This window comes from Crinia signifera, chromosome 19, assembly GCF_055691185.1.
Source record: "Crinia signifera chromosome 19, ASM5569118v1, whole genome shotgun sequence".
Classification (NCBI taxonomy): Eukaryota; Metazoa; Chordata; class Amphibia; order Anura; family Myobatrachidae; genus Crinia; species Crinia signifera.
In genome coordinates, this window is record NC_139226.1 from 97,371,846 (window position 1) to 97,388,732 (window position 16,887).

At 43.6% G+C, this 16,887-nt stretch overlaps 1 protein-coding gene across 2 annotated transcripts in view; it reads right to left on the reverse strand.

The window, feature by feature from the left end:
- RNF207 (ring finger protein 207) overlaps positions 1–16,887 on the reverse strand; it is an 80,370-nt gene that overhangs the window by 3,162 nt on the left and 60,321 nt on the right. For both annotated transcript variants that reach the window (XM_083162990.1, XM_083162991.1), the window contains 5 exons: positions 7,916–8,108; positions 7,512–7,697; positions 7,071–7,122; positions 3,207–3,324; positions 2,942–3,019 (listed from right to left, as the gene is read on the reverse strand). In XM_083162990.1, the coding sequence (XP_083019116.1) occupies positions 2,942–3,019; positions 3,207–3,324; positions 7,071–7,122; positions 7,512–7,697; positions 7,916–8,108 (627 nt within the window). The remainder of the gene's footprint in view (positions 1–2,941; positions 3,020–3,206; positions 3,325–7,070; positions 7,123–7,511; positions 7,698–7,915; positions 8,109–16,887) is intronic.

Sequence of the window (16,887 nt, forward strand, 5' to 3'; positions counted from 1 at the left end):
GTTAGTTGCTACCCCACCAAAAGTAAATCCCCCGCCCCCTTGCACTGCTATGAACATGTACACCACCAAATCATTTGATCATCATCAAAGAGACATTATTTTCTCCCTTTTTTGCAGCGCTGAGGGAGCCAGGACTCGCACTGTGAAGACCATGGGGAGAAGGAAGCCGCTGATGATGTCACTGGCCCTCCCACCCAACGGCCAGGGAATGCCCAGAAAATGCTGGTGACATGCCCCCAAGTGCCCGCAGGGTGTGAGTTACCCTGCAAACAGCGAGTGAAGGCTATCCTTTGTGTGGATGGATCACGTATGCTCACTGCTAACCGTGCGCATGCGAGATCATGCTATAATCACTCGGCTGCTTCTTTGCAGTCTGGCGAGCGGGTCTGAATGACCCCAATGTTCACACTGACTAGAGAGGCCTCTTCTGACCACCAATTACTGTGATAATAGTAGTACAAACCAGCTTTATTATTTTGTTATGAAGAAATAAATATTTAATAATTCAAAAAATATATATATATTTTTTTTCTTTAAACCCTGAGGCATCACAAGATCCTAGGATTACTACACCGGGCTTCTATATTGTGTTACTGTAGAATGTACATATTTAATATCATGTATATATTATAGTGACGAGGGATTTATTCCGCTTGCTTTTATATTACTGGAATAATCTCCCAGAATCCAGGAAGATCCAGACAGGCGGGCATCCTAATCCTGTCTCTGTAACCTAGGGTTACCACCTCGTCCCTTTAATTCCGGACACATATTAATTACACAGGTTCTGTGGCTGGCTGACTTCAAAACTCCATTTCACCTGGTTTTAAACTGCCACAGAACCTGTGTAATTAATATGTGTCCGCAATTAAAGGGATGAGGTGGTAACCCTAATGTAACCATAGTTTCTATGATCAATGCAAGGTAGACATGCACTAGGTCGACAGTGACAAAATGTTGACACAAGCAAAAGGTGAACATGAGTTTTTCACATTTGTTTTCTTCCATTGTTGACACTGAGACCAAAAAATATTCGAATCAACCTTTTGCCGAGGTTGATGTAGTGCATGTTGCCCAAGGCTGGACGGCTTTATTTTTGCACCGCAATGTGGATTTGAGTTTGGACTCCTCTCTCCCAATTCTAAAGCTCTCTGCACATTTAGGGGTAAATTTACTAAGATGTGAGTTCTATTGAAGATGGTATGTTGCCTATAGCAACCAATCAGATTTGACTTCATATTTATTTAGCCCCTTCTAGAAGATAATAGATAAGTTCTGATTGGTTGCTATGGGCAACATCCCATCTTCAGGCAAACTCCCATCTTAGTAAATTTACCCCCTGAAATGCAAATACATGGCCAAATACTCTTTATTTGCTCTACTCAAAATATAACAAAATGTGTCCATGATACATACGGCGCTTTCTCAATAACCACCTCGGCCTGCAGAATGATTGACAAATATCACCATTGGGTTGCCATATCATGTATCAGCACAACATGCCAGCCTTTGCTTGTGATATGGAAAAAAGATTGAATTGCTTTGTTGGATAGAAGCCATAGACCTGCCATTAAAGTGGCTCTCAATTAACTTGTTTAGTTGTCAGACGTATTCCTGATAAGCCCCCTTTACAGATCAGCACTTCACAGCCATCAGTGTCTGATACAATAGCACATAAAAGGCAGACTAACCGCATCTATAAGTTTTCTCATGCTAATTGCCTAATTAAGTTCTAGAGTAAGACCGGTCTATGTTAGTGGCAGTGGTGTAACAAAAAAAAACTTCTGGTGCACCACCATACATTTATTATAAAGTTTTTACATAAATGCTCATAGCCAGGGATTACATGCTCATTGACAAGAGTTACATGGGGTTTCTAATTCATTGCCAGTGTTTTTTTCTTGTTACCAGGGGGTTATATGCTCATTGCCTGTAGTTGTGTGCGTAGTGCATAAGCCACTAGTAGGACCCTTCTTTGGCCAAATATTTATGCTAAAGCTGCTTATTTTATCCTCCTTTATAGGTTAATCACAAGGTGACAATGGAGTAACACTAATATTAAAACATGAAACACTGCCCTAAATAAGCCATCATTATCTCTTTGGTGCTGTTAAAATTAAGTTGTACATCAAAGTGAATTCTAGTTTTTGTTGTGGCTGCAAAGCTAGCAAGGAGCTCATGCACCTGACAGCATCTTCTCATCAGACAATATACTTAATACCAACTGCACCAGCTGCTAATTCAGTCCCAGTGGTATATTTACAATGACTTCAGGGTGGGTGGTGCATCTACAATGGCTTCAGGTTGGTTGGTGCATCAGCAGTGGCTTCAGGGTCAGTGGTGCATCTACAGTGGCTTCAGGGTGGGTGGTGCATCTATATTATCTTCAGGGTGGGTTGTGTTGTGACTGTTGGCTCGGGTGCCTGCAATCTTTGCATACAGAACGGACACTCTGCCATGCCGCGGGCGCCGGATGACTGCCCGACAGTCAGTATTCAGACTGTCATTATTCCGACATCGTAATCCTGACTGTTTAAATGCCTGACAGTCGGTATCCCGACTGACAGGGCTATTCTCCCTCATGGGGGTCCACGACCCCCACGAGGGAGAATAGAACCTGTGGCGAGCCACCAAGCCCACAGCCTGTCAGAGCACTGGCAGTCGGGATTCCGATGTCGGGATACTGACAGTAGATATTCCGATTTTCGGACCGCCATACCACATCCCATACCGCAATCATCTCCATGACTTCTGCCTATTGTGAGTCATGGTTTGGATTGTCAGAAATTCTAGCTTTCCAAATCAACGTCTTTAGAAAGTAGATGGTAAAAGCAGACCATTTTCTCATTTACTTACCTGTATACAACACAAGAAATAGACATATTGAGGTAAGTATAAACTGGTGTAAGTATACATAGGTTTATAAGCATATTGTCTGTACCTGCTACGCATCTCTGTCAAAGCCTCTTCAAAGATCTTCTCGGATACATCCCCCTTCACCTCTCTCAGCTCTTTCAGTCTAGTAGTTATTAATAAAATAGAGTGACAACTCATCCTCACTAGTTATCAGAGAAGTAGTGCTATATAACATGTATACACACACCTGTACTGTACATTAGCACCAAAAGCTGTCCACAAGTTCTGCTTAGCCATGTATATTTATAGACTGACTCCAGCAGTGGGTACAATAATAATAATACTAATACCTGGGCTCCAGTCGCTCTTTAACCTTGGCAATGGATCGTACATATGGGGCAATCTGCTTGGCGATTGTTGTTAAGTAGCTGTTCTCTTGCTTCAGTTGCTGGAGGTCATGTAGCTGAGCTGCCAATCAGAGGAAGTAATGTAGTGATTAGTGTACGTGAATGGTGCAAGTCATTGCGAAGGCCCCATAATCTGGTGGCTAGTTACCAGCATGTAGAGTCTACAGTATGACTTGTCACCAGAGAATGTGGTCTGTTGTATACTAGTCACCAGTGTGCTATATCTAAGTTATGACTAGTCATCATTGAGAGGGTTCTATTGTTTATTAGTCAGGAGTACAGTATGCCTAGTCACCAAGGAGCTAGCTTTACATTATGACTAGTCCCCAGAGAGCAGGAGCTACAGTATACCATCACCAAACAATAGGCTCTAAGGTCTGAATAGTCATACAAAGTATATACTAGTCAGCAGCATGCTACATGTATAGTATGACTAGTCACCAATGAGCAGGGTTTATTGTTTGCTAGACATGAAAGTGGCTTCTACAGTATGGCTAGTCAATAGGGAGATAGAATTACAGTATGACTAGTCACCAGGGTTTGGGGTCTACGCTATGACTAGTCACAAAGAGTGGGTTCTTTATAACATCACAAGAGAGAGCAGTGATGTTCCATGGTATAGCTAGTCACTATTGAGTCGGATCTTTTGTATACCAGTCGCACAAAAGTAGGGTCTACAGTATGATTTGTTACCAGACAATGGAGTCTACAGTCTGACTAGTCACAAGAGGGCTGGGTCACTGGTATGCTTAGACACCAGGAAGCTAGATCTATGTTATGACTGGTCACCACAGAGTGGGGGTTACAGTATAACATCACCAAGCAACAGGTTCTATGGTCTGACTAGTCAAAAAGAGTGGAGTCTATGGTATGACTAGTCACCATAGAATGGATCCTACAGTCTGCTTAGTCACCAGACAACGCAGACTATAATTTGAATTGTTCCAAAGAATGGAGTCTACCATATGACTAGTCACCAGAGACTGAAGTCTACCATATGACTAATCACTAGAGAATGGAGTCTACCATATGACTAGTAACCACAGAATGGAGTCTACCATATGACTAGTCACCAAAGAATGGAGTCTACCTTATGATTAGTCTCAGAGAATGGAATCTACCATATGACTAGTCACCAGAGAATGGAGTCTACCATATGACTAGTCACCAGAGAATGGAGTCTACCATATGACTAGTCACCAGAGAATGGAGTCTACCATATGACTAGTCACCAGAGAATGGAATCTACCATATGACTAGTCACCAGAGAATGGAATCTACCATATGACTAGTCACCAGAGAATGGAGTCTACCATATGACTAGTCACCAGAGAATGGAGTCTACCATATGACTAGTCACCAGATAATGGATCCTGCAGTCCGATTAGTCACCAGACAACACAGTCTATAGTTTGAATTGTTCCAGATAATGGAGTTTACCATATGACTAGTCATCAGAGAATAAAGTCTAGCATATGACTAGTCACCAGAGAATGGAGTCTACCATATGACTAGTTACCAGAGAATGGAGTCTATAATATGATTAGTCACTAGAGAATGGAGTCTACAATATGACTAGTCGCCAGAGAATGGAGTCTACCATATGCCTAGTCACCAGAGAATGGAGTCTACCATATGACTAGTGACCAGAGAATGGAGTCTACCATATGACTAGTGACCAGAGAATGGAGTCTACCATATGACTAGTCACCAGATAATGGAGTCTACCATATGACTAGTGACCAGAGAATGGAGTCTACCATATGACTAGTCACCAGATAATGGATCCTACAGTGTGATTAGTCACCAGACAACACAGTCTATAGTTTGAATTGTTCCAGAGAATAGAGTCTACCATATGACTAGTCACCAGAGAATGGAGTCTACAATATGATTAGTCACTAGAGAATGGAGTCTACCATATGACTAGTCGCCAGAGAATGGAGTCTAGAATATGATTAGTGACTAGAGAATGGAGTCTACCATATGACTAGTCACCAGAGAATGGAGTCTACCATATGACTAGTCACCAGAGAATGGAGTCTACCATATGACTAGTGACCAGAGAATGGAGTCTACCATATGACTAGTCACCAGATAATGGATCCTGCAGTCAGATTAGTCACCAGACAACACAGTCTATAGTTTGAATTGTTCCAGATAATGGAGTTTACCATATGACTAGTCATCAGAGAATAGAGTCTAGCATATGACTAGTCACCAGAGAATGGAGTCTACCATATGACTAGTTACCAGAGAATGGAGTCTATAATATGATTAGTCACTAGAGAATGGAGTCTACAATATGACTAGTCGCCAGAGAATGGAGTCTACCATATGCCTAGTCACCAGAGAATGGAGTCTACCATATGACTAGTGACCAGAGAATGGAGTCTACCATATGACTAGTGACCAGAGAATGGAGTCTACCATATGACTAGTCACCAGATAATGGAGTCTACCATATGACTAGTGACCAGAGAATGGAGTCTACCATATGACTAGTCACCAGATAATGGATCCTACAGTGTGATTAGTCACCAGACAACACAGTCTATAGTTTGAATTGTTCCAGAGAATAGAGTCTACCATATGACTAGTCACCAGAGAATGGAGTCTACAATATGATTAGTCACTAGAGAATGGAGTCTACCATATGACTAGTCGCCAGAGAATGGAGTCTAGAATATGATTAGTGACTAGAGAATGGAGTCTACCATATGACTAGTCACCAGAGAATGGAGTCTACCATATGACTAGTCACCAGAGAATGGAGTCTACCATATGACTAGTGACCAGAGAATGGAGTCTACCATATGTCTAGTCACAAGAGAATGGAATCTACAATATGACTAGTCACCAGAGAGAGCGGTGATGTTCTATGGCAGTGAAGGCTAACCTTGACACTCCAGCTGTTGTTGAACTACATATCCCAGCATGCCCTGCATCAGTTTTAGCATGACCAAATAGTAAACCTGTAGCAGGGCATGCTGGGATGTGTAGTTCAACAACAGCTGCAGTGTCAAAGTTAGCCATCACTGTTCTATGGTATACCAAGTCACTATTGAGTGGGATACTTTGTATACTAGTCACACAAAAGTAGGGTCTACACAGTATGATTTGTTAAAAGACAATGGAGTCTACAGACTGACTAGTCACAAGAGGGCTGGGTCAATGGTATGACTAGACACCAGGAAGCTAGATCTATGTTATGACTGGTCACCACAGAGTGGGGGTTACAGTATAACATCACCAAACAACAGGTTCTATGGTCTGACTAGTTAAAAAGAGTGAAGTCTATGATGTGACTATTCACCATAGAATGGATCCTACAGTCTGATTAGTCACCAGACATCGCAGTCTATAGTTTGAATTGTTCCAGAGAATGGAGTTTACCATATGACTAGTCACCAGAGAATGGATCCTACAGTCTGATTAGTCACCATACATCGCAGCCTATAGTTTGAATTTTTCCAGAGAATGGAGTTTACCATATTAGTCTCCAGAGGGCTCTACAAAATAACTATACGATGGAATAATATATCATTCATGGTATATAATTCCCTATAGATTGCAAAGAGGTGATCAGGGAACCTCTTACCCTTTTATTATCCAGTCTCAATTTATTACTGTTATGAGTAACTGCTGATAAGTAATATTGTCCTATGGGGTATTTTCTGACAGCCTGTCACTACCTTCAGTATATATAATGGAGCTAACCCATTGCTAAGGAGGATTGTGGATAAAAGGAATGATCAGTGAGTCCATCAGCCATTCTCTTTCCAAAAAAAAGTGATGTCACTTTACCTTCATAAATCTCCTGCTCATTGACCACCCTCTGATAGGTTTCCTCCCAAATCTGAAATGAAAGAATGATATCATGTAGTAAGGTTACTTACAACCAGGTCTTTTCCCACAAATACCAGAGTGCATAGCTTGAACTGTTACCCCAATGTCATATTTAATACGTTTAGGAAAAGACTATACATGACCACTCCTGGGTAATATTTAGCTTGGCAGATTAAAAGCTCACGTTTGTGATTTAAAACAAATAAAAAATAAGAAGTAGAAGAATTTCCCCCAATACGAACAGTTCTAGTCTGGGTAGTTATGCTCATGGAACCTCTGTTGGACCCAAATGGTACCATATAGTTTTTCTGCAAATGTATTCTATAAGGTTATGCCTATATAACAAGCCAGAAGTATACCGGTCTTCTCTCTGGCCATTATAGGTGATTCTAGATTTACCTCCTCGAAAGCCGTCCTCATCATTTCTACTGATGAATATTCAGAAGCGATCTGTCCATCCACCTGCAGAGATTTCTGGATAATGTCACTCATTGTGTCCGTCTTAATAAGGGAATGGTGCCTTGTAAGGTCTCTGTGCAGCTCCTGGACTTGGTCCTTCAGGTTTTGTATCTCCAACTGGATGGCCTAAAGGGGAAAAGAGGAGGAATGGGGATGCTCATAAAGTGATCTGGAGGTTACACAAGTGAAATCCCAGCTTTATCGAAATCTCTGGCTATGGCATTTGTGTACAGTCAGAGTGGAGGAGGTAAAAAAAAGTGGACGAGGAGGTCAACATTGACTAAAAGTATGATGGCTTCCTGTAGACACAAAACTCACAATGGCAGCCTGCAGAGATCACTTACCCTGTACATGTCTTCATAATTGCGGCAATGTTTAGTAAATGGGTTGTCTTCTCCTTCTGCCAGCAGGACTTTTGTACTTATATAGCGATGCATGGTAGGTTTCCGAACAATGGATCCGGCAATGGACATTTTATCACAGGAGGCGGTACAACCAGGCATTATTAAGGTCTTTGAACATTGACCACTGGAAATCCTGTAAAGAAAACGAGTGACATTTCTAGAACTACTAGACAGAGGAGAACCTATCTGGAATTTTCTGGTGAAATACTTAGAAGATCTCGTTTTGTGATTTTTAGCTTAAAGCTTGCAAAAAAAAGTTCAAGTTGAATTAGATTAAGTTCATTTGAAGAACATCCATCGTCTTCACCCAGTAGTCAGCTCAACCAATAACCAGAAAAAAAAATCTTTCAATTCACTAAACGCCTGTGACAAAATAGTCGATGGTTGACCATTTTTATTTGTTTCAACCACCAACGAACATGTACGTTATGGATGTTATTGGGGGGATTATTCTGGTTGACTCGCAAGGCTGGAAATTCACAGGCTTGTGAGTCCACCAAACCCCTCCTTGCGAATGGTGTCCTGGCCACTATCCATTTGCAGCATGTGTTCGCGCACACTGGCTGCTAATGGATGTTTAACATAAACATCTATTTGCAGGCTGTGGGGGAACACCCACATCTTTTGATGGTCGCCCACCATCAAAAGATGTGGTGCGTGCACGCATATATAAAGTGACTCTCAGGTCACTTAGATATGCGTGCACTTTCGGACTGAAATGGGCGGGCGGCTGTCATCCGGTGATGTCAGCTGCCCGCCCATGTCACCAGGCAATTACCACGGGAACGCCCAGCGTTTTCATGGGAACACCCATGAATAATGGGAGTTCCCATGGGCGGGTACCCCAGCCCTTGTAGCTCTGGAGCTGTTGTTGCTTGTTGTTGTTGAGCTAAAAGTTCCAGCTTGCCTTACCAGTCACATGTTATCAATCAATTCATTCATTCATTAATTAATTAACCAACCAATATTAGTAGTTAGCACGTATAGGGCAGTTTAAATGAATATGTTAAAATAATTTATTATTGCAGTGTGCTTGTACTTTATTCTTATTTTATAATATAAATAACTTTACATGATTATTTCCAATATATAGGTTTAACATGCAGATGTTCACCGTCAGTGCTTAGTCAAATAATCTTCTGAATAAAATTCACAATATTAAGGAGAATCAGAATTAGGTTGCTATTTAAGAGATGAAAAACAATTGTCTACTAATTTTATTGGAATTAAAATTTGCATGATAATTGGATTTAGGACCTTAGTATTACAGGGAACTTTATTTCTTGCATTACTCTAATGAAGAGTTGCTGATTTGATTACATATAAAATATTTTAATAAATGCTAGAAATGATGATGAAGACATTTAAAAAATATATAATAAAAAAGCAGAAACATGTCACTACAATTCCAAATATTTCCAGCAAGCACTGTATGCTCATTTTTCTGTTATGCAGTCAAAAATGAAAAAATAAAAATATCTAAACAAAGAGAAATAACTTGTCACTCAAATATATATAACATACATGTAAGAGAAATTAGGTAAATTTAAGCCTCCCTTAATCTTAATCTCAGGGGCAAACGCAGGATTTTCAGAAGGGGGTTTCCAGAGGGGCGGAGCAAAGCACGGAGATGGACACTTAGGTGACCCAGTATATGCGGGGTCAGTTAAAGTATTATAGATAGACCAAATATATATAAATAATAATAATATTAATAATAATAAAATATATATATATGTGTATACACACAGTGGCGGATTAAGGGGGGGGGGGGGGCACCCAGGCACGTGCCCCCCCCCCCTGTCATTTCTGACAATTTTTTTTTTAGTTTAGCTGCCACCCACTACCGCTGGGAAGGATTCACAGCCGGGCAGAGAGCATCGAGCTGCCCGGCTGTATTGTCAGGACACTGCAGCAGCACAGCCCTATGTCCCGTGTCCTGCCTATTTTAAATCTTGCACTGCCGCGGCCGCTTGCCGATCGGAACTCGCTTGCGGTGGCGGTCCGACAGCCTCCACTCCTGATTGGCTGCTGGACCGCGAGCGAGCTCCGATTGGCTCACGGCCGCGGCAGCACAATATTTAAAATAGCCAGGACACGGAACATAAGGCTGTGCTGCTGCAGTGTCCTCCTGACACTCAATACAGCCAGTACCTAGGGGTGGTCCTGGGGTGCACTGGAGCACCCCTTGGACACAGCGCTGAATTAATAATCAGGCCTGTCAGCACAAATGGCCGACCATACAAACCCCTCTCCACTCCCCAACCGAGGTGATGCCCCAGAGCCCTGCCTCAGCCCAGTGTCTGGACACCCTTTCAGTGCGGAGCAGTGGAAAGCATGACACAAGCCCTCCCTGCACCGCATAGCGCACCTTAGGTCCCTACGTTATGTGACGGCATGCCGCCATGCACATAAGCGCCACCACGCACGGCTCATTGCGTGGGTGCTGTTGCTGCGGATGACTGTCATATAGATGGGAGGCGCCCCTGGATCCTCCCTAGTACTGCTGGATTGCTGGCTGCCTGTGGCTGTTGCAGGTTCCTGGTTGACGTTGTACCACGGTGCTGACCCATGAAAAGAGAAAGCCAGGAGGAGGAGCCAAATCAGAGGAACAAAGAAGAGAGAAGGTAAGGGAACTTCAAAGTGGAAAAACAAAACAATAAATATGCAAGGGCAATAATAATGGACATAGTAATGCAAAACTAGGGGGAAGGGGGCATGATAATGGACAGCTAGGGGATGGGGGCATAGTAATGGTCAGCTAGGGGTAGGGGGGAATGATAATGGACACCTAGGGGTGGTTAGATAATAATGGTTAGCTAGCATAGGCAAATTTAAGGGGTGATCCAGGGGTGCATCAGACATCCTATTAGACCGCCTATCTACAAAGGGCTGTCCTGACCATTACGCAATTTAAAGCCGTGACAGCCAGGCAGAGAGCGGTGTGCTGCCTGGCTGTATACTCAAAGCAGGTCCACAGCTATTTTGAACTCTCTTGCTGGGCCGCAAGCCAATCGGAGCTCACAGTGCGGCAGCCAATCAGGAGCCACGACTGCTGCTCCTGATTGACTGCCGGACCACAAGCTGCGATTGGCTCGCGGTCCAGTGGGAGAGTTCAAAATAGTCACGGACCGGCTTTGAGTATACAGCCGCAGACCAGCTCTGAGTATACAGCTGGGCAGCCCACTGCTTTCTTTGCCTGGCTGTCACGGCTTTAAATTGTGTGCGGCTGTCTTACTTACAAGGAGCGGCAGCATTTCACTCCCCCTTGGCTACAAGCAATTTACTCCCTTTGCAATGAGCATTAAGCCCCCTTGGCATAGAGTATAAAGCCCCTGGTATGAAGCATGAACCCCCTAGCAATGAGCATGTAGGTAAGCGGCACTTATGTGTCAAATATGTAATGGGCATCACGGTTTGTTTTATAGTATTTAATGGGCATCACAGTGTGTGGCATAATGTGTAATGGGCATCACGGCGTGTGGATTTATGTGTAATGGGCATTATGGTGTTATGTATAGGCATTAGAGCTTGCGGAATACTGTGTAATGGGCATTAACCCATTCAGTGGCAATCCTGAGAATTTTCCAGGCTGTGCCTCAGTATCCAGTCTGGCAAGCCCGGAAAATTCTCGGGATTGCCACTGCTTAGAGCCGGGCAGCGCTGCTGAGTTCAATAACTGAACTCAGGCAGCTTTGGCGCTGCCCAACACCCTCCCCTCCGCCGCGCCTCCTCATCCCCCCTCCCCTCCGGGTTTTCTATTGAAGTCCCTGGCGCCAGCTTATGCCAAGCAGGCTGCCGGGGATGGGGTGCGGGTGCGCAGGTCTGGGCAGCCGCTGATTGACAGTTCAGCGGCACTGCCCGGACCCAGGGAGGCAGTGTTTTTTTTTTTTTAAAGGGAGCACTCCCTATAAAAAACTCACCCAGTGGGGAGTGCTCCCCCCAAAAAACCCCACCACTGAAGGGGTTAAGGCATGCAGAATAATATGTAACGGGCATTACGGCGTGTGGTGTAATGTGTAATTGTAGCAAATTTTGATGCACTGTCCCTATTTATGGAGCATGTTGTGAGCATGTTGTGAGCAAAATCATGTTGGAGCATTTTGGCGTAACCTGTGTAGCATTATGTGAATGTTGGCCCAATCTGTGTGGCATTATGTGAATTTTGGCACAATCCATGTGGCATTATGTGAATTTTGGCTCAATCCGAGTGGCATTATGTGAATTTTGGCTCAATTCGTTTGGCATCATGTGTAAGGGGAAAGTATAATGGGGTCTAGTATTTTGTTGCATAATGTGTAGAAGTGGTATATGGTGTGGTACACTACACTCAAGGCCACACCCCCTTTTGAGTGGCCACACCCCCTTTCCCGGCGCGCGCACAACTACATCCTTCACTATTGATGCCAAAGTGGGCCTGTGTACAGGGCCTATTTTTTTATCCCATTCCCGCCCTCTCTATGCTCGTCTCCTCTCTCTTGCTCCGCCTCTTTGAGCGTGCACACTGGCACCACAAACCCCCCCCCCCCCTCCCCTATCTTGGTGCCCCCCCTGTCATTTTCTCCTGGATTCGCCGCTGTATACACACATACATACAGGGGCGTCAACAGCAGTGTAGACCCCTGGGCATAGCAATGTATTGAGGCCCCTACCGATCCTCCAGTGGTAGGGGTGGGGGAAGCTTTGATGTCCCATGGGTGGTAGGGGGTATTATATCAACCGCTCAGCATGTAGGGCCTGGATCAGTAATTTCCACTTATTACCCCTTTATTGCACAGATGGTGGGAGATGAGGTGGGAGAAGGGGGCATTGGGCTGAATGAAGGGGCCCTGATACATAACTTCCAGGGTGGTAGAGGATGTTTAATATGCAGAGGAGGGGTGTATAGTGGAGTGGGCTTATTGTTCATAATTTTCTGGTGGGAGGACAGCTTGCTTGACTGCAGATATCTCCAGTTCCCAGAAAAAGTTTTCTTAGATTTTTTTTTTTTTTTTTAAATATCTTTATTGAACTTGCAAGAAAAGAAATACAATAAACATTGCATTGCGTGTGTTTCGTATACATTCAACAGTATTATCGTAGGGGTACAGGTACATTGTACATTTACATGTGTTTATAAGGTATAGAAATGACATTCATCTGAGTACTTGTCGTGTTGTAGAGTATGGTACGATAGCTAGTTTAATATCTATGGCAAGCCGCTAGAAGGGGGGGCTGCCTGCCTCTAAGATAGAGGTGTTATACCAAGTTGACCAGTAAACAATTTTTCTTATAGTGTCTTTTTCAGCAGTCGGGAGTGTGGCTATGTAGGGTAGCCATATATTAAAAAACTTTGAAGCCCTGGTCTCTACGTCTATCATACATTCAACCCAATCCATTTGGAACATATACATTAACCTGGGCATAAATAGAGTGAGCGTAATATTCTCAGCATGGATCCATCTTGAAAGAATGGTTTTCTTTGCTGCTGTGGCAATTCTGGCTAGTAGGAGTCGTGTGCCTGCAGTGAGTTTGGGAACAAGTGGTGAGGCGTAATAGTTCCACAGGGCCCAGGGCATATTAATTTTAAACGTAATGAGCAAGGTATTCGAAATGTAGGTCTGCACTTCATTCCAAAAGGCCTGTACCACCCTGCAAGACCAAAGACAGTGAGTAATCTCTGCATCTGGTTCGGCACATTTAAAGCAGTTAGAGTTGTCCGATATTCCAGTTATATATCTGAGTTTAGGGGTGTAGTACGCCCTGTGGAGAATTTTGTATTGCATTTCTGCATAAGATGCCGAGACCATCTGCTTATTAAGACTAACTGTAAGTCTAATCACATCTAAAGTACCAAGACCCGGAGATGTGTCTTGCCATTTAGATAGTCCCGTGGTGTTAACCGTGAGGTCTATTTTTTTTCTAAGAAGATCGTATAGTGATGAGGTTGATATTGACCTGCCCTCACTTGACATTATCAGGTTATTAAAGGTATTGGTGAATTCAGTCCTTGGCAGGGTGGATATCACCTTGGTAATATAACTTCTGACCTGGAAATATGCAAACATTGGGATGTCAATATTTGGGAACTTTTCCCTCAAAGCCGAAAGTGTGAGCATTGTAGTGTGATCTGAATTAAGGAACTGATATGTCAGTCGTAAACCCTGTTTGTACCATTTTTCATAAATCACGTCTGGATTACCTTCCTGGAAAGCTTTGTTATTGGTTAGGGGTAAGAATAAAGAGTGTGTACTGCATAATTTAGATCGCTGTCTAATAGATTTCCATGCCATGCAGGGGGAAAACAGTAAGGGGTTGGTTTTTATGGCCTGTTCAATAGTCCCCATTGGGGAATGTAGGAGAGTGACTAGTGAGGAGGTTGGGAGAAATGCCTGGTCTGTGGCCAGGTCAACATAGTGGTTAGTCCCCCGTATCCAGTCCAGAACATATCTAACATTAGAGGCTAATGCATATTCCTGAATATTAGGGAGGTTGATACCTCCTAAGGATAAGGGTTGTTGCAGCTTGAATAGCGCAATTCTTGGGCGCTTGCCTGCCCATATGAATTTCGTGAGGGCTCTATTGATTAACATGGCATCATGTTTATTTATAAGATATGGCAGCATCTGGACTGGGTAGAGAAGGCGTGGAAAGGAAATCATTCTATATAATTGGCAGCGACCTAAATAAGAGAGAGGTAAGTGTTGCCACTTTGTAAAGTCTGCCTTCAGCTGAGAGATAAAGTATGTGTAGTTAGTCGAATATATGTCAGATACTTGTTTAGGAAATTTCAAGCCTAGATATGTTAAATGGTCACGTGCCCATCGAAATGGGAACTGATAGGTCCATCCCTGTGTAGCCTCAGGGTATAGTGCTAGTGCCTCAGTTTTGTCAAAGTTTATTAGGAATCCAGATACTTTATGGAAGTCTGCCAGAATTCGTTGTATGCCCACTAAGGCCACCTTTGGATTGCTTATATATAGCAATAAATCATCGGCAAAAGCTGATGCTTTTATCTCAGTCCTTCCAATCGGGACACCTCTCCAAGTTTTTTCCTTGAAAAAGACTCTGATTAGTGGGTCTAGGGCCAAATTAAAAAGTAGTGGCGAGAGTGGGCATCCTTGGCGTGTCCCCCTACTTAGTGAAAAGTTTGTGGAGTTAAGGCCATTTACCGTTATGTGTGCAGTGGGGCCGGTGTATAGCATACGAAATACATTCATGAATCCATCTCCAAACTGCTGTGTCTGGAGGACCCTAAGAATATGCGACCAGGAAACTCTGTCAAACGCCTTTTCGGCATCGCAGCTGACTATAATAGTGTCTCTGGCAGAGAGCTGTTGAGCCCTATGCATTGCGGCTATTAACGTTCTCACATTGTGTACGGAAGTCCGCCCCCTCACAAAGCCATTTTGAGCCGGATGAAGGATTCTAGGTAAAATGTTCTGTAGCCTTTGAGCAAGTAATTTAGTAAAAAGTTTTAGATCCTGGTTCAGTAAAGAGATTGGCCTGTATGATTGTACCTTCAAGGGGTCTTTTCCAGGTTTGGGGAATATCACTATCCTAGCTTCAGTAAAGCCATCTGGGGGGGAGTTGCCTGAAAGCATGGAATTAAATAAGGAGGTTAGATGGGGGAGTATCTGGTCATGAGTTATTTGGTAAAATTCAGCCCCAAAACCATCCGGACCTGGGGATTTGCCCTTTGCCAGTGACTTAATGAGGGGCGAGAGCTCAAGATCCGTGACAGGGGATATTAGCGCTTCCCTTTCCTCCACTGTGAGCTCAGGTAGATTAGCTAATTTAAGAAAATCATACCCCTCTATAGGGGCATCAGGTGGGGCTGAGTAAAGTTGTTTATAAAATTCTTGAAAAGATTGTAAGATGTCTCGTGGGTTCTCTAGTAGAGACCCCTGAGGGGACTGTATTTGGAGGATCTGAGATGGGGTGGAGTGGATACGTACCAGATTGGCCAGTAATTTCCCAGATTTATTACAGCCCCGAAAATATTTGTTACGTTGGGAGTTATATATGTATTGGGCCTTTTCCGTACTCAATGTATCATAAGCTTGTTTGGCTGCCCGATATGAGGCCAATGTTTCATCAGAGTCATTTAATAAAAAGGCATCATAGGCCTCTGTCAGTCTGGAGCTACATATCTCCATGGCGCTATTTAATTTTTTACGTTTCCTGGCCACATATTCCAGGACCTGTCCCCTAATTACCGGTTTGGCCGCCGCCCAGAATAAGTTAATATCCTGCTCGTGTTCTGCGTTATCTCTCTGATAAAAAGTAATCGCTTGTTTCAAGTGGGTTTTAAAGTCAGTGGAATTAATTAAGTAAGAGGGAAACCTCCAGTTGTATGATGTCATGATCGGGTCCGTTAATGATAGTGTTAACCACACTGGAGCGTGGTCAGATAAAGTGATAGGGTAGATCCCAGAATCTAGGACTTTATGGTAAAGCGGTTTTGAGATCAGCCAGTAGTCTATTCTACACGAGGAGTGATGGGGGTGCGAGTAAAAGGAGTATTCCCTGGATACTGGATATCGGCATCTCCAGGGGTCACAGAGGTTTAGGTTATTAGCAGGGCCGGCGCTACCCACTCAGCAGCTCCTGCAAAGCAGGGAGGCGCCATGCTGAAAAGGCGCTGTCTCCCTGCCTGCTCTGCTAAAGCTGCCTCAGCCCTCACTGTCACTGCCACCTGCACGCCTGTCTGACAGCGGGCAGCAGTATGAAGAGGCTGAGCAGCTCCCTGCACTGCGCACACACTCCTCCTCATGCGACCTGCCCCCTCTTCCTCACAGACACTTGCGCTGAGGCATGTAGCGCTGTCTGTGAATGCCTGGATGACATGTCGGGGGAAATTTACTAAAGGAAATTTGTAAAAAATAGGTGTATTTGTATCCAGAGATACACTTATTTTTTACATTTACTAT